Raw genomic sequence first — 21,506 nt, 5'->3', positions numbered from 1 at the left:
AAATAATTTTAAAATCATGTTTCTAGTGAAACTTCATTTAATAATGGACTAAAAATAAGAACAGTTGTATTTGTTGCACATTTGTTGATACGTCATCATTATAATATTGATCAGTGTTGTAAATTTTAAGTTAAATACAACAAAAATACATCGTCATTCAAACATAAATGCGGAGTTTTTTACAAAAAGGAAGTTTGACAGCAGAAGTTACGATGTCGCATCGATTGTCAATGTCGAGTGCTTTGAGGCACTCGAGATAAAGTCGATTGAAAACCAATCGACTGCATTCGTATGGGTAGTTTGAGAATTCTGTCACTCGTCGAATTACAGAAGTCGCACACGATTCTAAAGACTAATTAGTCCAGCATAAGGTCCCTGGTATTAAACAGAAAATTTTTAATGAAATTTAGACAAGTAATAACAAATCATATTACACGTAAGTGAATGACCTTAGTTGAAATATGTAGCATATCAATCAACAATGAATTAATGTTTGAGCCTCCCAAAAACAAGAATCCAGGAAACTCTGTGGCATAAGTAAGAAGACGTCAATGAGCAAGTTGCACAAAAAAAAACGAAAAGGCGCTTAAGCTTCTTTTTTTCTTTTGAAGTTAAAGTTAAATAATTGTTGCGTTTTCGTCAAAATATACAAAACAGATTGCATGGGAAAATTCATATGAAACATCGACATTGTTTCCATTTTGATGAAAACGTCAGAATTGTTTCATTTTAAACTTAACGTATTTTGATGCAACTGGCCCGAACTAATGAATATGATCATCTTTGTTGCATTTTGATATTCTCTCTAGATTAGGGTTGCCATCCGTCCCGATATATCGGGACTATCACCATTATTGAGTCTCCTGTTCCGACGTCCCGATAATGTCCCGATTTAAACTTACACAGTGCAACGCTGTCAATCAACAAAAATCTTCCAGTGCCGTATTGAGTATGAATGTAAAAATAAGGTGGAAAATACTTTCAGCAATTGATGTATCTTAAGAACTTCGTGGAAGCTGAACTTGCCTTAATATAGTGAAAGTCAGTAATTCAATTCCTGTTCATAAAAACATAATGATAAAAAATGTCTTTTGCTGCCAGGGTACATATTCTGATGGGAAGTAAAAATGTATCTACAATTTTATCTAGAAAGTAAAATTGAGTTTTATGTATGAAAAATATAATATGTCCACAATTTTTTTTCCAAACATGTTCAATTACCGCTTAGCGACGAAGATACTTTGAATTTCAATACACACTTTCGTACATAAATATCGATATTAGTTTATACCGTCTAAGTATATACCGATAAAGATAGCCGTTCATAATCGCGGCCCAGGGACTGTAGAATCAAAATTGCAGTATTACGTTAATATTAAGTCATGCAATAAATATAGCCAGCGGTACTTCTTCGGTAAGAAACACCACATGAAATGTAAGAAAAACATTTCCATTGTATTTGTGAAAAACCGTTATGAAATTTCCTTTTTTTTAACTGCATATCTCCATTGCAGAGCGTCCCGACGAGACTCTAGCGAAATATGGCAACCCTACTCTAGATGGTAAATCCATTAGATTTTTTCAAACATTAGGACCAACTTTATACTGTCAATAATCTAATTTACTTATATAAAACAACTGTTTTATTTAATTGGACAGATTTCAATGACTTTCCCCCGCTTTATAAACAAGATGACTATGAAAGCTGCCATACTATTCAGGCCAAAGGATTATACTGTCTTTTGGATATCGAGTTGACTACAGACGACCCAGGGGATCTGTGGCTCAGAATAAAGGTTATCAAAAACACTAACTATGAACACTAGAGAAACTCGTATCATATGCATATAATATATTCTAATATTATACTAGTACATTATATCATTCATATATTATTCCATATCATCAAATTAAAACCACGCGAAATTTCATATGATTTCTCAATTCAATTCAATTCAAACACTTGGGGCAAACCTTGAATAAAACAACCTTTAATTGTATTTATGCACGAACGTTATATTACGCTTACGCTTTAAAAAAATCAGGAAAAAAATTAAGTAGGAAAAAGTCCGCCTCTTAGTGTAGTGAATAGCGCTTCGTCTGGCAAACTTGAAGTCTCAGATTACACCAGGTTACACTTATTACTTGTCAAAAAAAGTTTGTAGATACTCAATATTTTTTTATTAAATATGTTCAGTCTCGATACGTTTAATTTGGCACAGTATATGAGGAAAAATTGCAGTTGATTCTAATATAAAAATCATCGGTTTTGTATTAAATAGTTTCACTATCGTCGTAAAAATATAAGAATATTAATGTTAAAATGTCATTTATTAGAAACATCATTTCAACAGAAGCAATAAAACTGATGATTGAATTTTTTCTACGTATAGTTTGATAAATATTTAAGATACACAAAATTCCATGAGAAAATTGAATGAAGGAACTTATAAAACTGCCTTTTTTGTTATGCCCCGTGCGTTTGTTACAGAAATTTTATTAAAAAACCCTTTCATAATCATAAGCCACTTCAAAAGATTAAAATGTTTAAGAACATTTAAGTTTGTAAGTGAAAATTATTGATGGAAGTTCATTGTAATTTATTATTGAAATAAAAAACGAGTGATACATTAATCCACAAATTTGGAATATCCGATGACCGGTTTCATATTTTTTTTACTGAAATTCAATCAAACTTTGGGATTACATATTTTGAAACGCTGGAGCTGCCTTTCAGAATATAATTTAAAGCACGTCGGTTAATAATTTAATTAAAAAAATAAAACAAAACGATAATACCCAACGTCTGTGTCCAATAAGTTTGAGTCTTGGGTCCTAGTCATATTAATCAATATGACGAATGTCACCTATTTTAAAGACAGAGATTCCTAATCTCTTCTTGGTGGTCTTCTGGGCAGACGGCAAACGGCCGGGATTTCGTGAGCGATGGTATAGGGGATTTTTGAGCTGTCGATTAATGGAATTATTGACGTAATCTCTCCATAATCCATTTACTATGCAATGGGTATCGTAAATCCGTCTAACTTCTTGACTCTAGATTCTGCCTCTTTTGGGTTTCCCTGCTATTGCCTTTAGTACTTTCGCTGACGTTCGAAGCAGTTATTTGGTTTTTCTATTTAGTTTTTCTACTTGGTTTTTTATTTAATTTTTCTCTCTATCTATCCTCGCCTCTGTTGTATACACCATGATTTGGTCTGACACACGTTTTGTATATCCGAATTATGTTTCCAACAATCATTTGTTCATTGTACTTTACGACATTTCTTAGGCATCCGGATGTTTACTTACTGAGATGGATATGTTCTCATCATCACTATGGCAGCATCATCTGCATGGCATGGGATGTTAATGACCTTATCTCCCTTAGTAGATTCACTCCTTTTTTTATTCTTAAAAGCGTTTTTTTATATATATTTATTCTGCTTGTGTAAAAAAAGGTTTTAGGCGTATATATTGCTGTTGTATATTTAGTTATAAAGGTGCTAATCTTGCTTTGTTTCTTTGTTGTTCTCAATATGTGTTATTTTCTGAATGCTAATATTATTTATGTCTCGAATTGAGTTGTTGTAACTCCTGGGAATTTAATTCAACGTATTATACTTGTATAATACTTTGTGTTATATGATTTATAGACAAAAAAAAATCCTAATTAAAGTCTCATAATTTTTATTATTATTGCAGAATGTCGATACCACGACACACTACAGACGTGATATAGCACACCGGGGAGTCTGTGTTACCAAGACTTGTAACATTTCTGGTGTAGATATCAGCACACTACACGAAGATGAAACTGTCCAACGAGCAGTATTACAGGAGTGGGTAGATAAAGTAATGAAGGAGGAATCCGGCTTCGGTGGAAATATAACAAATGTAAAGTGTAGCAGTAAATATGAAATAAAAACATTAAGTACACCTAGCATAATATTTGCCATTGTTACATTCGGCATTATACTGCTCAGTATTGTTTCGAGCATCATCATAGCAAAAATTGATGTACCCAAAGGTTAGTACTTTGTACCTATAATTTGATTGTGTTGAAAAAAATATTGAATTAGGGGAAGGTGGTCTGAGATGGCATATTAGCTGAGATAGCATGGTAGTAATAATTTCGCAAATAAGCAGTCGGCGGCGCCATTGACATCGAGGTTGTGTTGTCAAATGTTTTTTTGTCAGAACTTGTCTGACGCAAGTGCACGATAGAGATTTGAAGTGAAACCATTTTGGTTTGTTTAAAACTGGTGCTTTCAAAATCGTGTTATGTAAAATTCAAATTTCTTTGGGAGACCATCAACGTTAGATATAAGAAAATTGTTTATATGATTCAAAAAGCATTAAACCAAAATGAAATTTAGGAGTCCAGACCTAGGCCAGTCAGATATTCGATTGGTTCAGGAACCACAGTCCGTAAGTTCGATGAATCACCATGGTAGAATCTTCAAACGATCCCTGCTTAAAGAGATAGCCTGGGAATAAAGAAAACAATATATATATAATACTTGTTTATAACCACATACCGACTTTTCTATGTCTGCCAGTTTCAAGACGTACCCGTCTCTTCGTCAGGACACCAATTAAACCAACATGCAAAACCCACTATACACCTTCACCATTGTCGTTGCACAAAAATATAAAACCAACCCTTCATTTCAACACTAACATTTAATAACATTTAGTTAAATGTTTGTTCACTAAGTTAATGCTTGAAATATTAATAGATATATAATACTTCGAGTATAATGCGTGGTTTTAATGTATTTATTAATTATTAAAACACGATAAATTATTTTACACGGTACCTTCAGGGTAAGATGGAATACAAATATACCATCTAGCATCCGATAAAAAAGCAAATTTGTTTATCATATCCCCTGGTGCTGGAAAATGGTCAGGTTGACTTCAAAGGTGAAAATCTTGAACTGAAGGTTTTGTATGAAAAAATATGGCGTAAGTGGTATAATTTTGTTAATAAATAAATTCACCTTTCATTAAAATAAAATAAAATGACATCTTATCTCTGGGTAGTTGTATTTATTTATTTTTTCTTTAAAAAAAATATTAATAATTAACATAATGTGACCTAACGTATGTGATGTATAAGATGGTATTAAAAAGGGATTAACAGTTAGGTTTTCTTCAGTTAATATTTTGTTTGAAATATAGCATTTTACTTTTTTTATTGTGTTCTTGTTTATTATAAAACAGCTGAAAAGTATTTACTAGTTGTTTTAATTTTATCGAAGAAAAAAATAACATAACCAAAAAGTGTGCCATCTAAGACCACCTTCTTTTATTACCGCGGATCACACGCAGACTCATTGTATCGATTCAACGAAAGAACAAATTATTTGAGATATTTGTGAAAAACCTAGATCAATAATTTTTATGTTCCAATAGTTCATGAAAATAGTTACATACTCTCGACAAAACTTATTTTCAACTTTTAAAAATGGAACCAGTCAGAGGAACTTAAAAAATCTACATCTTAAAACAGACTAAATCATGTCAAATGGAGACTATCCTTACCAGAAAACGCTTTGAATTCATTTTTTAATTCACTTGTTTTCAATAGATTCCCTGGTATTAAATTTGTATGCTTATTTATGCAATTTTTTTTATTTTTTTTAAATAAACCCCTTTGTTAAACTAAATAAGAATACAGACATGTATGTATACGTACATATTGTGACGGACAACCAATTTACGATACTAGGCAATGACAAAAAATAATACTTCTGCTCCCAAAGAAAAAAAACATTTTGCGAACAAATGCATTATACTTTTCTGGCTCCTAAGCTATACAACTTTTTAAACAAGGACATATTGGTGGACAAAATGAAAAACAATATTTTCAAAGCTTGAGTCTATAAATGAATTGCTAAAAAGACTAGACAGGAAACTGAGAAATATGTTTCATATTTAAGGATTTAATTTTAGTTTTTTGAAAATCCTTTTTTGATTTATTCATGTAGGTATGTTTAAATTTTTTTGATTTCTTTTGAAATTTTACACAACAATTGATGTGAAAGTATGTACAATTATGTATAAAATAAATAATACACTGACACTCCGGAACGTGCCTGTGGGTCAGTGGAGTGGCTACATCCATAAATAAAAATAATTTTATTTGTAAACTATGTATTTGTATTTTATATTGGATTGAATAAATAAATAAATAAATAAAATATTAATAAACACTTCGACTGCATTGAAGGAAACGGTAAATTAATATGTATCGTGGAGTGTTAATTATTTTATTGACCTGACGGTGATTTTTTATGGCTGAAATATTTAACTAGCAGCAATCTTCAATTATTATTTAATTTCTAGAAAAACACATCAAATAATAATTTTGCCTTCTATGATTTTGTTTTTTGAACAGGAAAGGGGTACGATTTACTTAAAGCGTATAGCCTTCAAGATAACTGGAAAGAACTGATCAAAACTCCTAAAGATAACAAAAGCTGGATTCCGGGACTGCAAGGGGTCAGATGTATCCTTATGATGAGCGTTTTACTATTTCACAATATGACAATGTACACCATGGGATTCTTACAAAATCCGGAAGCGTTTGAGGTAAAAACGTATTTGTTATTTTGTTGAAACAAGCATTGGTACTTAAGACATAAAGTTTTTGGGAAAAGAATATAAATAGTTTTTCTGAGTTCAGAAAAATAAACAGTTTATTTCTGAATCAGATTAAAATTCTGAAAAGGAAAATCGTATTAAAATAAGATAACCTCGTGATATTTGCCTGCCATACCTGAGATACCGAGGAATATACTATTATAATTTAAAAATTGATAGCGCCACTCACCAGGTAGCAGATATATGCTCGAATTTTGCGGGTTTTGCTGGTTCGTGGAGTTTGTCTCTACAATTGCAATATCTTTATTTACTTTTTCACTAAATCCCGAAACAAATTAATGCAATTACCTACCTTGTCATGGGATTCTTCCAACTTTATTGATAAAACTTTTTTCGCGACAGACTCTATCAGATTTCCTGTGGTCAAATAGGCATTTGTCGTTTTCTTTATTATTTTTGCATGCGATAACACGTAAAAATATATGGGATGACTGTTTGGTAACTAAATAACTTGTTAGCGATCGCGTTGAGAAAATCAAGATCACATGCACATTCGATGACAGTCTAGATGTTTTAGGGCTGGAAAGAAAAAGATTTTACCCGCAGCGGCATAATCAGAACATGCAAATTAGGCTTCAGTATCTAGCACTATATTCAACGCAGTAACATAGGAAATGTATAATACACAATACCCAAAGTTTTTGTGGCACAACGAAACATCTAAGTTATCCTTCTCCCACTAAGTCAAAAGTCATTTGGGAGTAGATTGAGTTAGTCTATTGAAATATTTCAGTGGGTCTGCATTTGAATCGTAATAATTATAGCACGTATATTAGTTTTGAACACTATTTATTTAGAAATTTCTTCCGGTAACCGGAGTCGATGCCGGCTACGAAAAAAACAACCCGGTCACTGGTAAAATATCTCAAAAGTTTTATTTAAGTTATATTGTCGGAAAGAAAAAATACATTAGTAGATATTTTAATTTTTCCCCCGACGGAGAACGTGTTGATTGGTGAACTTTCTCAGTTTAGTTGATTTTCATTTTGTATTTTTCATTATGTTTCTTTCCCCGTTATTATGCCCGTATATTACTAAAGTCGACTTATTTCTTCATTTTTGTCCTGATGCCTTAGCGAATCTCAAAATTGAATAATTTTTCCAGAGTATGATATTAAAACCATGTGTTTTTTTAATTTTTTAGCAACAGAGTAAAATCCCCGCATTAATGGTTACTAATAGTTTTACATTTACGATGGAAATTTTCCTATGTATTTCTGTTTTTTTAATGACTATTAAGATTTTGAAACACGATTGCAATAACCCAAAGTTTCAACCACTTGGAATATTCTTGTACAATTTATCAAGCCGGTGGGTCAGGTATGCATTCAAACCATTTATTATACATGTTCCATCGAACCGCTTCCCTTCTTCCAACTTTCGTTATACATAATATCTCTTCAATCCGTGCCTTATGTCTGAGGATGGTGATTACGCCTTACTCCAGGCATGGCTCGTCTGTGGACAGTCTCCCTCCATCTGAAACGGTCTTGTGCTCTTCTATAGGCATTCGTCAGTGATGATTCTGATATATCAGTGACTGTACCGCTCCATCTTGTCGGTTGACGTCCACGCGACCTTGTCCCTTCAACACTTCCCAGGAGAATAGTTTTCTCTAAACTATCAGAATCTCTCCTGGAAATATGCCCAAAGAACTGCAAGATTCTTTTCTCGCACATGGATATCAGTATTTCTCCTATATCCAGTTCCTGGAGAATAGATACATAATATATCTAAACATTTATTCATCATCACATCACACAATTCGTTAATTTTTTCACCCATGCGTCCCCTTATATTCCATGTCGCAACTCTGCATTCTTGCGTTTTTCTCCTCTGTGCGCACCCACGGGAGGAGCGACTTGACGGGTTGTGAGCCTCATCCAAGTTCGTCAAAGACATTCTCCCGTTCCACCTGCCTACTAAATATTAATTATGCTACCCCTCATGCTACTTAAGTTTATTTTATTTATTTATTTGTTTATTTACACTCTTTATCAAAATACAATTTTACGTTCACTTAACCCCGCTAACAAGGGTACATACCCCGTTCCAAGCTAGGCAATTACATTTTAATATATTATAATAGTTAACAAATTAATAGAAAGGACATACAAATAAAATATAAACTTATTCGTATACACATTTTGATACATATATATACACACATACACATAAATACACATAAATATATATTTATATATATATATATACACATATATACACTCACACATACATACACCCATGCGCATACACATACATACATTCATAAAACATAGACAATTTATTTATGCGAAAGTTCATAGTTGCCATCTATAAATATATATTTTTAAATCATTTCTTATTTTTATATTTTATTTTCGACATCCAGTAAGAATCTCCAACCCGTGGCATGCATCAACTTTTCTGACTCCCTACAACCAATGTCATTAAAGAGCGAGGTCAACACCTTCCGCAACTTGACAACACTCCCGTCTTTCCACGCTTCTGGCAAAAGGTTATGGACCTTTTTGCCTACGTAATAGTGTTGTCTCGATGCCAGAACAGTGTTGACCCCTTCACTTAGTATCAGATCCCTAATAGAGTATCTTGTATTATGGTTGTGGTTGACGCTTGGGTAAATGTCTCTATTTATGTGTGTAACCAAAATACTTTATTTTACACATGACCTATAATAAATTATTATAAATGACTTAAATCGATTATTCCTAAGACTTACAGTATAAGCATTCGCAAGGTACCTTAACTTAATACTACATAATGGACTTAAACACTAACGACTTACCTTACTAGAAAACTTTTACTGGAGACAAATTTAAAATCAATCTGAAAAAGCACATGATGACTGAACTAACTAGGCTAGACGAGACATAAAATGACTAGACAATATAAAATTTCTAATGTAACCCTAACGGGTTTTTAAAAATTGTAAATAAATAAAATAAAAAAACACTAAAATCTACAACTGTAACTTATCACTATAGAAGTCATAAACTTAAAATTAATGGTGTCTCGGCCGATCGTATCCTTTTCAGCTGGAAAGCCGAGTCGTGGTTGCTATGTGTTTTTCCAGATGTTCTTCGCTCAGTGCGGCGTGTCCGGCTTCCGTGTTGTAAATTACAACCATTTTCGAGCGAAGGTGATATGGCTGGCTAAGTCCTATATTACGGATGCCTCCCGCAAACCTGAACCACGCTTGCCTACTTAAGCATCAGGTCGCCGTCCCGGACTTCCACGGCTGACAGTTCGTCGGCAGCTCACGTCTGAGCTACGGGACGCAAACCAAACATGGGACTCTTTTGGCAATAAATTTAAAAAAACAAAACAAACAAACAAACCATCACGCCGTTTCCCCGTAGGGGTAAGCAGAGTGGATAGAACGCCAAATCACTCAATCTTTGCATACAGACCTCGCTTTCTCTACATTCATACATCTCATGCTCGCACGCCGATTATTCCTACTCTTAGTATGTCCATCTTCAAGTATTTGATGGACTTGATCGTGCCATGTCTTTCTCGGTCTTCCGCGTTTTAAACATCCATCAACATTCGCATAGTAGATTCTTTTTGTCGTTTTTTTGCTGTCCATTCGCTCTACATGTCCAAACCAACGCAGCACCCCTTTCTTGATTCTGTCGATAATGCATGTCTCTTAGCCTTACACAGTTCGCGGATGTCGACATTTGTGCATCTATCATACACCGTTTTACCACACATTCGCCTGAGGGATCGCATTTCGACAGCATTTATCCTACTTTCATCATTTTTCCAATTCCATACTTAAGAGTTGGCACTAGAACTCCATTGTGAACTGCTAGTATTGCCTCCCGCGATAAACATTTGTTTGCCAAAGTAGATTTCAGTGCTCCGTTCACCCTGTTCCCGGCACTTACCCTCCTTTCAATATCTTTCGCAGTCTTTCCATCCCCAGTAAACATACTTCCCCGATACACAAATTCTTCTACCTGATTCAAAATATCTCCGTTCACACTAATCTCACATTTAGTTAAATTTTCATCCCTTTCAAAAACCATAAATTATTATTCAGTCATTATTTATTTAGAGTTCTACGACTACATTTTTAGGACGTCTTAACCATCATGAATCCACCAAATTGTGAATTGTCGTCATGTTTGGTATGAGTTTTGAATTCACTACTATTCAAATTTGATTTAGGTTTTTTACATTTTCCTAGGTTGACTCCAGCGTACGCTTTCGTCATTGGATATTCTGTATTTTGGAATCCGTGGTTTGTCAATCCACTTCTTACGCCATTGGTTCAAAAGGGTGTAGACGAGTGTCCAAAAAGTTGGTGGCTTTATCTTCTTTACATTAACAGCTTCTTCGAGACTGGGTGCTTCGAACAAGGATGGTACTATAAACGTTTTTTTAAATCAATACGTTGGATGTTTTTTTGTAAACTTGTGAAGGTTTTATGTAAATATTCCAACGCTTCAAAATACTTTGCATACAGGAAAAACCTTTCGAATTTTTGTAATACTGCTTTGACAAAAAAACTTAAATACGTATTTTAACTTTGATTGTTAATTTTTCTTTATTGATGAATTTTTTTTATGGGGTTAAGGCAATACGGTGGCTCTTATGTTTTAGACAAATTTTTTTTGATACTTTTTATTTTATTAATTCACCTTTACATGCTTAACTCTTAAGAGACTATGTTAAATAATCCCTTTGCGTTACTACTATTAAAAGAGGGAAAATTCTAAAGTTCAGAAATTTGAAAAAAAACATGGAGACATGCTTTTTAATAATTCCTTTTCTATAATTTATTCAAATAAACATATAATGTAGCCCTGTTATAGCAAAATACATTGTGCGCGTCCCCCATCAGTGTCATCAACCGACTGAATACTGAATCTGTTTTACACAACACCCGTCACAAAACAGCGGCTCTGTCTTCCTTGTTATGAGTTCTATCTTCGTGTTCTTTCTTATACAGATGTGTTGTTGAATTAGCGGCATGGCAAGGATATATATTGTTTATATTAATATCCAGCATAGTGATACAAATTTTATCTTCCAAATCCGGTGTGAAAATGTCCATTTGAAGATTACAAAAAATATGAGTTTATCATTTTAAAAAATAAGAGATTTATATCAAGTCTTGTGTCCTATGTCGACTAGTGTGACATCACAGCCACACAAAAGTTCAATATTTTAATATGTTTTAACCGTGAATAATTATCTTACGAGTATACATTGAGTTTTTGTACTGGCATTTCTTGGTGGAACTGCATTTTAAATATAATATTATAAAAATGCTCGTTTAGTTTTATTCCACTTTTATTTTGAATTTTCACCAGTGACTGACATAGTCAGAATGGTCTAACCAGTCATGATTTTTTTTTGTTTTCAGGTTTTTGGCGGTAGATACTCAGTTTTATTTTGTTGGATTAATAATGATTTTACTGGTTTTACAATTCAGAAACTATGCCAAGTACATATTGGGGGGAGGACTTGTTATTGCTCTGCTGACTCCAGGAATATTAGCTTATGTTAATGATTATCCTCCGTTTTTCTCGATTTCAATAAAGTAAGTGCGACAAAAGATTGTCATTATCTGTCTTTATCACTGATGGTTATCAAATAGACTTGTTATTTCTTCATTAACTGCATATCATACTAAGCAAATATTACGTAGCTTTTAACCATTGTTATTGGTCGATGCCCTCAACAAATTGAAATGACCAGAGCTCAAATTATGATACAGAAGAAAACATTAAAGTGAAAAAGAGGTATACACATTGGTGGGGTTTAACCGGATCGCACCGATTCGCCAGAACCGGTAACTAGAATTTTCAGAGTTCGCCAAACCGGTCCTTATTCCTATGTTGTCACACAATATTCCGATTAAGATCATGTGTCGGAGCACGCTCGATTTACTTGGTCTGCCATGTTGTAAAAATATGTGAACCTCGCAAAGCGAAAAAATTATTGGAATGACAAAAAAACATTAAGTGATTGCACTTAATAAAAAGAATATAGTCAAAGATGTACGCTTTAAAAAATTTACACAAGTAAATAATGTTTTCCTTTCCATAACTTGCCTGGTACCCCACAGGGCCAGAATAAGATAGAAAAATTTAATTCATAAAAAAATGCGATTGAAAATCTAGCGCTCTTTTCATTGCTAACAGTGGTTAAGAAACACAGTTTCTCTGTACAACTATGCAATATTATTGTTATTTAACTTTTGAATCTTTTAATGCGCAGAATAAATAAACAAATAAATATGAACAACTCCCTAGGGAGAAAACCAGTCAGTCTGCACGCATTTGGACATACTCAAACATTGTAAAATATAATTGTTTTTTGGGAGGGGGTAGGGGTAGGAGGGGACGAACCGGTTCTTGAAAATGATGAATCCCATCACTAAATATAGGTACACATTGATTTTCAGAGTTCATATTTTTGTGACACTTGTTACCATAACAACGACTTACGCTGTCGTAATAAATAAATTTTAAAAATGAAAAAACGTGGTAACTGTAACGATAAAATACATTCACCAATTTTTTTATTTTTTTTATATAACTAAATTAGTGCTTAAAATATTAATTTTAGAAAAAATATTGTTAAATTGTATAATTCATTCACTAACAAGAGGTTACATTTAATTTATTTTGCTCCACATAAAAATGTCAGCCTTAAAACAGTTTGTACCCAGTTAGGCACACTGCACATAATCCAGAAAATCAAAAATCTCGGAGATTAAAAATAGTTATGTTTATTAATACACAATTATTATTTACATTTTTAATTATTTTTGTTTTAACGTATTTGTACTTAGACATATAACATTATATATATAAAATGGTCGGACTTATTATGCGAGTATCAAAACCTTTTAAACATGCAGAGACATATGAAAAACTCTACAAAACATTTGTTCGTCCCCAGGTAGAATACTGTACTCCTATTTGGTCACCTTACTATAATGTAGGTATTAATAGACTAGAAAGGGTCCAACAATTTTTTTTAAGCAGGTCGACTACCGGTTAAACATTAACTTTTCTAATCATGCTAAAAGTATGCAGTACCATGGAATAAACTCTCTTAAAAATCGAAGAATAATGTTGGACCAGTTATTTTTATTCAAATTAATAAATAATAAAATTGATTCTCCTAACCTACTAGAAAGACTTCCATTCCGTGTGCTATTTAGACCGACGAGACAAAATCTTTTGTTTTACACTGAAAACGCGTCAACAAACTATTTTAAACAATCTACAATACCTAGAATATGCGACCAATATAACAATATATTTACCGAGGCTGATATTTTTTGTGACAATGTATGTAAATTTAGGTAAAAAATTATAGAAATTTTGAGAGAAGCAGACATTTAACTTTATTATTACGAGTATTATTACATAAATATTTTTTCATTTCGTTTCTTTTACATTTATTATATTGAACATAATTTAAATTATTGTATTAAGTGTGAACAATTTTTTTGGTGTGTGCATGAGTTTCTTGCACTAATATACAAAGAAATTGGCAATATATGTAAACATACTGTTTGTTTACCTAATAAAATAAATAAAAAAAAAATAAAAAAAATATATGAAAGGCATAGTAGTACTGTTCCTTGAACAGCACAGCACAAACTATGGCTTTGCATGCACCAACGTCCCAATTGTGTCGCATTGTAAATTCGAACAATATCTGTACTTTTTTGGTGTAAGTCTTTCAAGATTTAATCAATTACTAAGATAGACCAGATTGTCTTAAGAAATTAATATTTTATTTTTTGCCTACACTATATTTTTTTTCAACAATATTTTGAGTATGTCCAAATGCTTGCAGACTGGCTGGCAGACTACTCCCTAGGGAGTTATTTATATTAAAATTTAATGCAACAGAGAGGAAAAACATTTTTTAGAAGGGAATATGGGAGTCTAGGCATTTACAGGGCTTATGATCAGTCATTGGCTGGTTTAAGAGGAAACTTTAAACACTGCGAAACATTCACCATTCTGCTCATGTTTAAACATCCACATTTCCGCAACTCTTCCATCTGTTGACTTTTGTGAAGTAAAGGAGCTGGAACTTTATTATGTGGGTGAGATTCATCAGACTGAACCAAATCACCTACTAGGCAACGCCTGAAAACAATTTTCCAACAATAGTATAAAATAATAATTTTATACTTCTTATTTTACCACGTAGTTAATTCAACAATGTTTGAGTATGTCCTAATGCTTGCATACTGGCAGGGTTTCCTCCCTAGGGAGTCATTCATATTTAAATTTATTTTATACAGTGTGTAAAGTGGCCACTTAAATCAGCCAATGACAGGTCACAAGCCCTGTAAATAAATAAAATAAATAATACGATTTAAAAAAAGCCTGAACTTCCATATTCCCTTCTCAATAATGTTTCCCCTCTCTGTCGCAATAAATTTTATAGATTTAATTAATCATTAAGATCGACCAGATCTTGCCTAGAGATATTATTAATTGAATTTTTTGTCCTAGTTTTAATTTTCATTATTTGTATTTTATTTCAATTGTGCCTGTATTTATTATTAAGATACATGTAAGGATACGCCATTTTTTTAAATTAAGTCCGTTAATAAGTAATAAATCATCCTTCTTGCCTTTGGCCATATATATTTTTTGTTATTAGCGTTATCATGTCCACAAAAAAAGAAAATACTGAATTTATTTATTTTGCTTTACAGTGAAGTGAGAGATTTCAGAATGAAAAATGCAAATAATATGCATTTGTATACAAAATTTCAAGGACACATGGGAATATTGGGTGTTGCGCTAATTGTAGGATACCTTCAACATCTTATAGATAAAAATAACCTAAAAAAATCACAGAACAAGGTAGGTAAGCTTTTAACTGTATCTAAAAGATTCGAAAGCGAAAGATAAGGAAAGATAACATCCTAGTATAAAACTTTGAATTTGCGTTGGTTTGTTTTGTTATTACTAACTTGTATTTTCATTAAATTTTAAAAAATCCACTTCATAAACAATGATTATTAATAAGAATAATGTGACCTTACTGGGGTTACCCGTGCCGAGGACACTTTACAATATGCTATTTAAAAAAAAAAAAATACATGTGAGAATATACAAAGAAGACTTAATATACGGAGATAATAAACAAAATGTTCAGACAGTTTTTATACACTACGAATTTATGTTTATATTTCATTTTTGTAAACCTTTATTATTTATGTTTAAAAACGCACAATTACACAACAAAAACAAATCATAAATCATTCATTTGTGGAGCAGTTGATTCAATATTGGTTTGGGCGAATTAGACAATTTCTCGTTTGAACATTTTCTCGTTACTAATTGTTTTAATGGACCGTGGAAGTGGCTTATAGATTTTGATTGCGGAATACTCAAAATCCCTTCGCCCAAAAGTGGTATTAGTTTGTATTTGTTTAAGTTGTCTTTGTGTCGAGGATCTAGTGATTAAATTATTTGTATGTGTTGTATTGTTAGGGATATGTCTTCCGTTTGAGTGAGAAAAAAACAATATCTTGTTGACTTTAGACTGACCTTCAGTACAGCCCTAATTGCTTTCGAAAAGGCTGGTCCGAAGGTCACAAAAAAGTCAATAAGATATTGTTTTAAATTAAATATTACAACCAGAATTATCGTCTTTTTTCAAAAAAAGATAATACAATTTTATAAAAAAAGGCTTCAACTAAAGTATTTCAATATATATTTTTTTAAAGTATTACCGAAGGCATAATTTTAAGTATAAATAAAGGAAATTGTCACTAAATTGTATTTCATTTGAAATGCTTGTATTTTTTTTCAAAAACAAAAAATAAAAATTTGGCCGCGGCCACTTTTATGTTAAATGTATTATCTTTAAATTATTGTGAAAAATTTTCGTTCAATACGTAGTCTCTATTGAGATCCCAGATACCTAAGTTTAGTCTAAATTTGAAATGGCTAATCTGCCGGTCTAAAAGTAATTATATTTTAGTTACATAAAACTGTTAAGTATATTTTTTAAAAGAAATACCTTTAAAGCATATTGTTTTTTATCTAATGTATGTTTTATTGTTTTTTATTATGCCTGATTAAAAAAAAACATTTGTTTTAAAATGGCGAAATCGTATGATTTCCTAATTTTGCGTTCGTTTTTCCCGACTACAGCCTGAATCTAACTCAGCTTAATTTTTGGGTATCTTTTCAGTGGTTAAATGTGGCAAGTAACGCAATGTTGCCGGGACTTATAATGATTGTGTTTTCGACGCTCCCTATAGTGACACATTACCCGAATATACCAACCGTCGTATCTGCAATATACGTTTCTCTCAGCAAACCGATGGTCGCTTTTTTTTTCTCTTTTCTGCTCTTAGCGATGGCCAACCGGTGTGATAGTGAGTATAATAGTGACTTTATATAAAATTTAAATTTTAAAACATTAATTTTTACTGTAATATGTCATTGTCACTATACCTAATCTAAATACTAATTATCTCGCCTCCATGTATAAATTGATCAAGATACACATCAATTTAACGTATTTATGCAGAAAGCAGCCAGTCAACAATTTTGAAAAAAATAAGTATTGGTATTATCAAGTGCCGCAAGGTGAATTACCAATATATTTGCTTATTACACCAGCCCGCTTTAAAAAATAAAAGTCTTTGTGGGCATTTTTTCCAATTTATGTTATTGCTTAATTTTAACATGTATTTTTCTGAAGTGTATTTTTGTAATTATATTTCTTTGTAAATATATGTATGGAAAAATAAATATATATTTTTTTAACAAATTACAACAGGGGTGGAATATACCTTAAATAAAGGAATATTGAAGTCTAGGCATTTACAGGGCTTATGACCTGTCAATGGTTGGTTTAAGTGGCCACTTTACATACTGTGTAAAAGTGTTTAATACAAAAATACTGTAAAAATCACCTTCAGAAAATAGTGTTGATCATAAAAACGACGTTTCTCAGTTTGCAGAAAACAATAAAATAGTGATTTTAACTGTAATATTTCATAGTGACTGGACCGAATCAAAAGACTAATCTTTTTATTTATTTAAAATTACACTCGTTTAAATATTAATGATTTTTTACATATTACAACAGAGATGAAGAACATTGTAGAGAAGGTAATATATTAGTCTATGGCTTATGACCAGTCAACGGCTGATTTAACTGGCCACTTTACACACTGTGTAACATTTACCATTCTGCTCATATTTGAACATCCTTGTTCCTTCAATTCTTTCATCTGTTGATGTTTGTGAAGTTAAAAAGCTGAAACTCTTATTTATGCGGGTAAGGTTCATCTAATTGAATTATTTCAATTACACACTAGGCAACGCCTAAGAATTTTTCAATTTCTATACTTTTTCATGGACCAGGTGGATTTTTGAACAATATTTTGAGTCTGTCCATGAAGAAGTATAGAAATTGAAAATTTTCACGCGTTGCCTTGTATGTAGGTGAAATAATTCAATTAGATGAATCTCACCCGTATAAATATGGGTGAATTAAGATTTTTATCATTAATATATTGAGTTTTTCTACTGACATTTCTTGGTGGAACTGCATTTTAATTATAATAATAAAAATACGTATGTAGTTTTATTCCACTTTTATTTATATTTTTTTTATATTCATTTAATTGTTTTTACCTTATACTTAAATGATTTTAATTTAAATTCTTTTATTTCCATAATTATATAAAATCATGATTTACAACCTCTGCTTGCACTTATATATAAAATAGAAATTTGTTTAGTCTCCCACCAGTCTGACGATGTCCGTCACTGGTAAAAATTTATAACTAAAAGTGAAATAAAACCATATACGTATTTTTATAACTACAATATTTTTTTATGATTGTTATAATATTTATTTTACATGCACATTATTGGGTTGGCTTGCAAATAATTTCAGTTCTTACACATTGGTGGCGTTGTTATTTTTTTATTACTTAGAAGTACACTAACAGTAGTGTGATTTTTTTCCCAAAAGGGGGTAAAAAACCAACGTTTTTGGTGTATTTGACTTTTTATTTCCGTAAATGGAAAAAATCTTCTGAGGCATACAAAAATTCATGTTTAGTTTATAGTATCGATTGCGCAACAGAGTGCACATGTCGGATTTGATTTTAAAAATTTCGTTCGGCAGACTTTTCATTAAAAGATGACCAATATTCTGGTCGCCCTACTAAAGCTTATAATGACTGAATCAACGTCATTTTTTAAAAGTATCGTTATATAGCTGTTTGAAAAATTTCAAAGGGGTAATGTATCGCATACAACAACTGAAAATAACTTTAAATGTTTTGGACTCGCCAAGAAGCTCGATGTTTGGCCTTCGCATCAATTGAAAGACATTAACTTAACACGACGAATAAAAATTCTTAATATGCATCTCAAGCGAATAAACGCGAAGCTTTTTTGAAACGAATCATCGCTTGTGATGAAAACGGGTCATCTAAAGTAACATCAGTCGAAAACGATTATGGTCCAAGCGTAATGATCCAGCATAAACTACGTAAAAAACCAAATGGAATAAAAAAAATATCATGTCGTCTGTTTGGTAGAACTAAAAACAAAGGTTTTTACTATCAAGAACTTATGAAACTGGATAAAACAATAAAAAAAACGGGCAGAATTGGCAAATCACAAAGGAATCGTGTTTCATTATGACAATGTCAGGCCTCACTCATATCTCGGTACTCATGGAAAAAATTTTGAACTTGGTTGGGAAGTGACGTCTCGTTCCTCATTCTGCCCTGACGTAGCGCCACCTCATTACTATTAATTTTGAAGTTTGCAAACTCTTCGAATGGTAAAACTTTCACTTATGATAATGATGATTTTATTTTACTGTACAAAACCAAAATTACTTTCATGCCAACCCAATAATAACTTTCAAGACTATTAAAATCAGTACCTTTTTTGCACGTCTTTTTTTAAGGCAAACAAATGCGTTTGTATTTTCAGTTGGAGTATATAACTTTTTACAGCATAAGATCTGGAACATTCCTAGCAAGTTATGCTACGGCGCATATCTTGTTCAATTCCTAGTTCAGGAATGTATGTTCTACATTTTAGAAACACAACCGGTTCTAGTGACAACATGGACATTCGTAAGTGAAATAAAATCTGTACTATAAAATTGAAAATACCTATTTTAAGTTCATTTGTTTGTTCGTTACAAATGCTGCAAACACCACCATGTCCGAATATGCTATAAAATTAAGTTCATAATATTCAGTGATATATTGATAGGGGTGAGTATTAGAGAGGAGCGGAGCTAAGGGGTTGAACGTTACACGATTTGCTATTTATTAAATTAAAAAAAATGGGCCATATTGCAAAGATATTTGATTATTTATTACGGGATTATTATTGTTTAATTTAGGTTCTTTTTTAACACTTAAAAGACTGTGGTAAATAATACCTTTGCGCGCGGTGATGTAACATCGTGTTGCCACTATTAAAAGACGGAATATTCTAAAGTTCAGACATTTGAAAAAAAAAAAACATGGAGACATTCTGTTTCATTTTTTTTTTCCATAATTTATGCGAAAAAACATATAATTTAGCCCTGTTATAGAAAAATAAATTAAAAATCAAAAATACGCCGCTCATGTTACGCGCGTGCGTCCTCCATCACTGTCATCAACCCAATGAAGACTGAATCGGTTTTACACAAGTCACGTCACAGAACAGTGTCTCTGTTTTTCTTGTTATGAGTTCTATCTTCGTGCTCTTTCTTATAAATATGTGTTGCTGAATTAGCGGACATACATTCTTTTCGTAGAAAGGATAAATATTTTTGTATTAACATTTAGCATAGTTATATAAATTTTACTTTCCAAATCGGATCTAAAAATGTCCATTTGATTATAACAAAAAATATGAATTCATCATTTTAAATGATAAGAAAGAAATATCAAGTCTTGTGTCTTATGTCTTGTGTACTAGTGTAACATCACAGCCACGCAAGAGTTAATAATTAATTTAAAATTTTATCTCCTGTATCCTTATTCAAATTGTGATTTGAATTGATTGATAAGTGGTTAAATACAAATATTTTTACAGTTATTAAAATGTTTGACCTCAAAGCTAATGATTTGAACATAAATAATAATAGAATTGTATTTGACTAAAAACTTATTATAAAAAAAAACTTTAACCTGAAACGTAAAACGCAACCAGAATCATAATTCAATATGTTTTTTTTTTTTAATTTACAGATTAAATTGCCGGTGCTTTCAACCATAGTTTCTTTTCTCGTCGCTGTCCCGCTGTATCTCTTTCTAGAGTTGCCTGTCAGTAATGTTTATGCGGTGTTGACAGAATCGTGGAAGAAAAGTTTAGACACTGAAGTTCGAACACATAGTACTCGAAAAGCGGACACGGCGGCTGATGTGCCTCCCATAACTGGCGCTTGTAACAATGGATCACCAATTTAACTCCATCTGCAAAAAAATAAATTAATTTCTCCACAGAAACAATCAGCTCTACGACGACGTAGACGTTTTATAAGAAGATAATTTTGAAGTCGTTGTATTGATTGACAAAACTTAAAAATAAATGTTTCAGCCATATTTTTATTTTTTATTTTATTTATTAAAAAAAAAACAGCCATTACAACAAAAAATATATTTTATATTATTTTATTTTATTTGGGAAATCAACAGTTCTACATACATATTTTTAGTAAACAAACAGATAAAGTGTATAAACTCAGAACTAATAGCAGATTTCCACATAGTATACAAAGTTAGTAAAGACAATATATTACATATCAAATAAATACATACAATTTATACATATAAAAATGTTATTTTCACGTAC

The 21,506-nt window shown here is 31.9% G+C and overlaps 1 protein-coding gene across 1 annotated transcript; it reads left to right on the top strand.

The window, feature by feature from the left end:
• The first annotated feature begins 1,084 nt into the window (after positions 1-1,084).
• Positions 1,085-21,254, top strand: LOC148279908 (uncharacterized). Its single transcript, XM_088229220.1, has 12 exons — positions 1,085-1,121; positions 1,515-1,562; positions 1,660-1,796; positions 3,703-4,027; positions 6,404-6,597; positions 7,814-7,989; positions 10,865-11,041; positions 12,047-12,223; positions 15,377-15,527; positions 16,867-17,053; positions 19,644-19,789; positions 20,903-21,254. The coding sequence occupies exons 1-12, from the start codon at positions 1,085-1,087 to the stop codon at positions 21,119-21,121; spliced, it is 1,974 nt and encodes a 657-aa protein (XP_088085346.1). The 3' UTR covers positions 21,122-21,254.
• The last annotated feature ends 252 nt before the right edge of the window (positions 21,255-21,506 follow it).

The sequence above is a fragment of the Micrasema longulum genome, unplaced genomic scaffold (genome assembly GCF_059751315.1).
Source record: "Micrasema longulum isolate JH-2025_06_02 unplaced genomic scaffold, ASM5975131v1 h1tg000645l, whole genome shotgun sequence".
Taxonomy (NCBI): domain Eukaryota; kingdom Metazoa; phylum Arthropoda; class Insecta; order Trichoptera; family Brachycentridae; genus Micrasema; species Micrasema longulum.
The sequence above is the reverse complement of the archived record's forward strand: the minus strand, read 5'-3'. Positions and strand labels throughout refer to the sequence as shown.

Bases quoted from the DNA above. Each gene is read 5' to 3' on its own strand.
- LOC148279908 (XM_088229220.1), top strand. From the start codon at position 1,085: ATGTCTTTTGCTGCCAGGGTACATATTCTGATGGGAA. The intron at 1,797-3,702 runs GTTATCAAAAAC...TTATTATTGCAG, and splicing joins ATCTGTGGCTCAGAATAAAG to AATGTCGATACCACGACACA. The intron at 15,528-16,866 runs GTAGGTAAGCTT...GTATCTTTTCAG, and splicing joins TAAAAAAATCACAGAACAAG to TGGTTAAATGTGGCAAGTAA.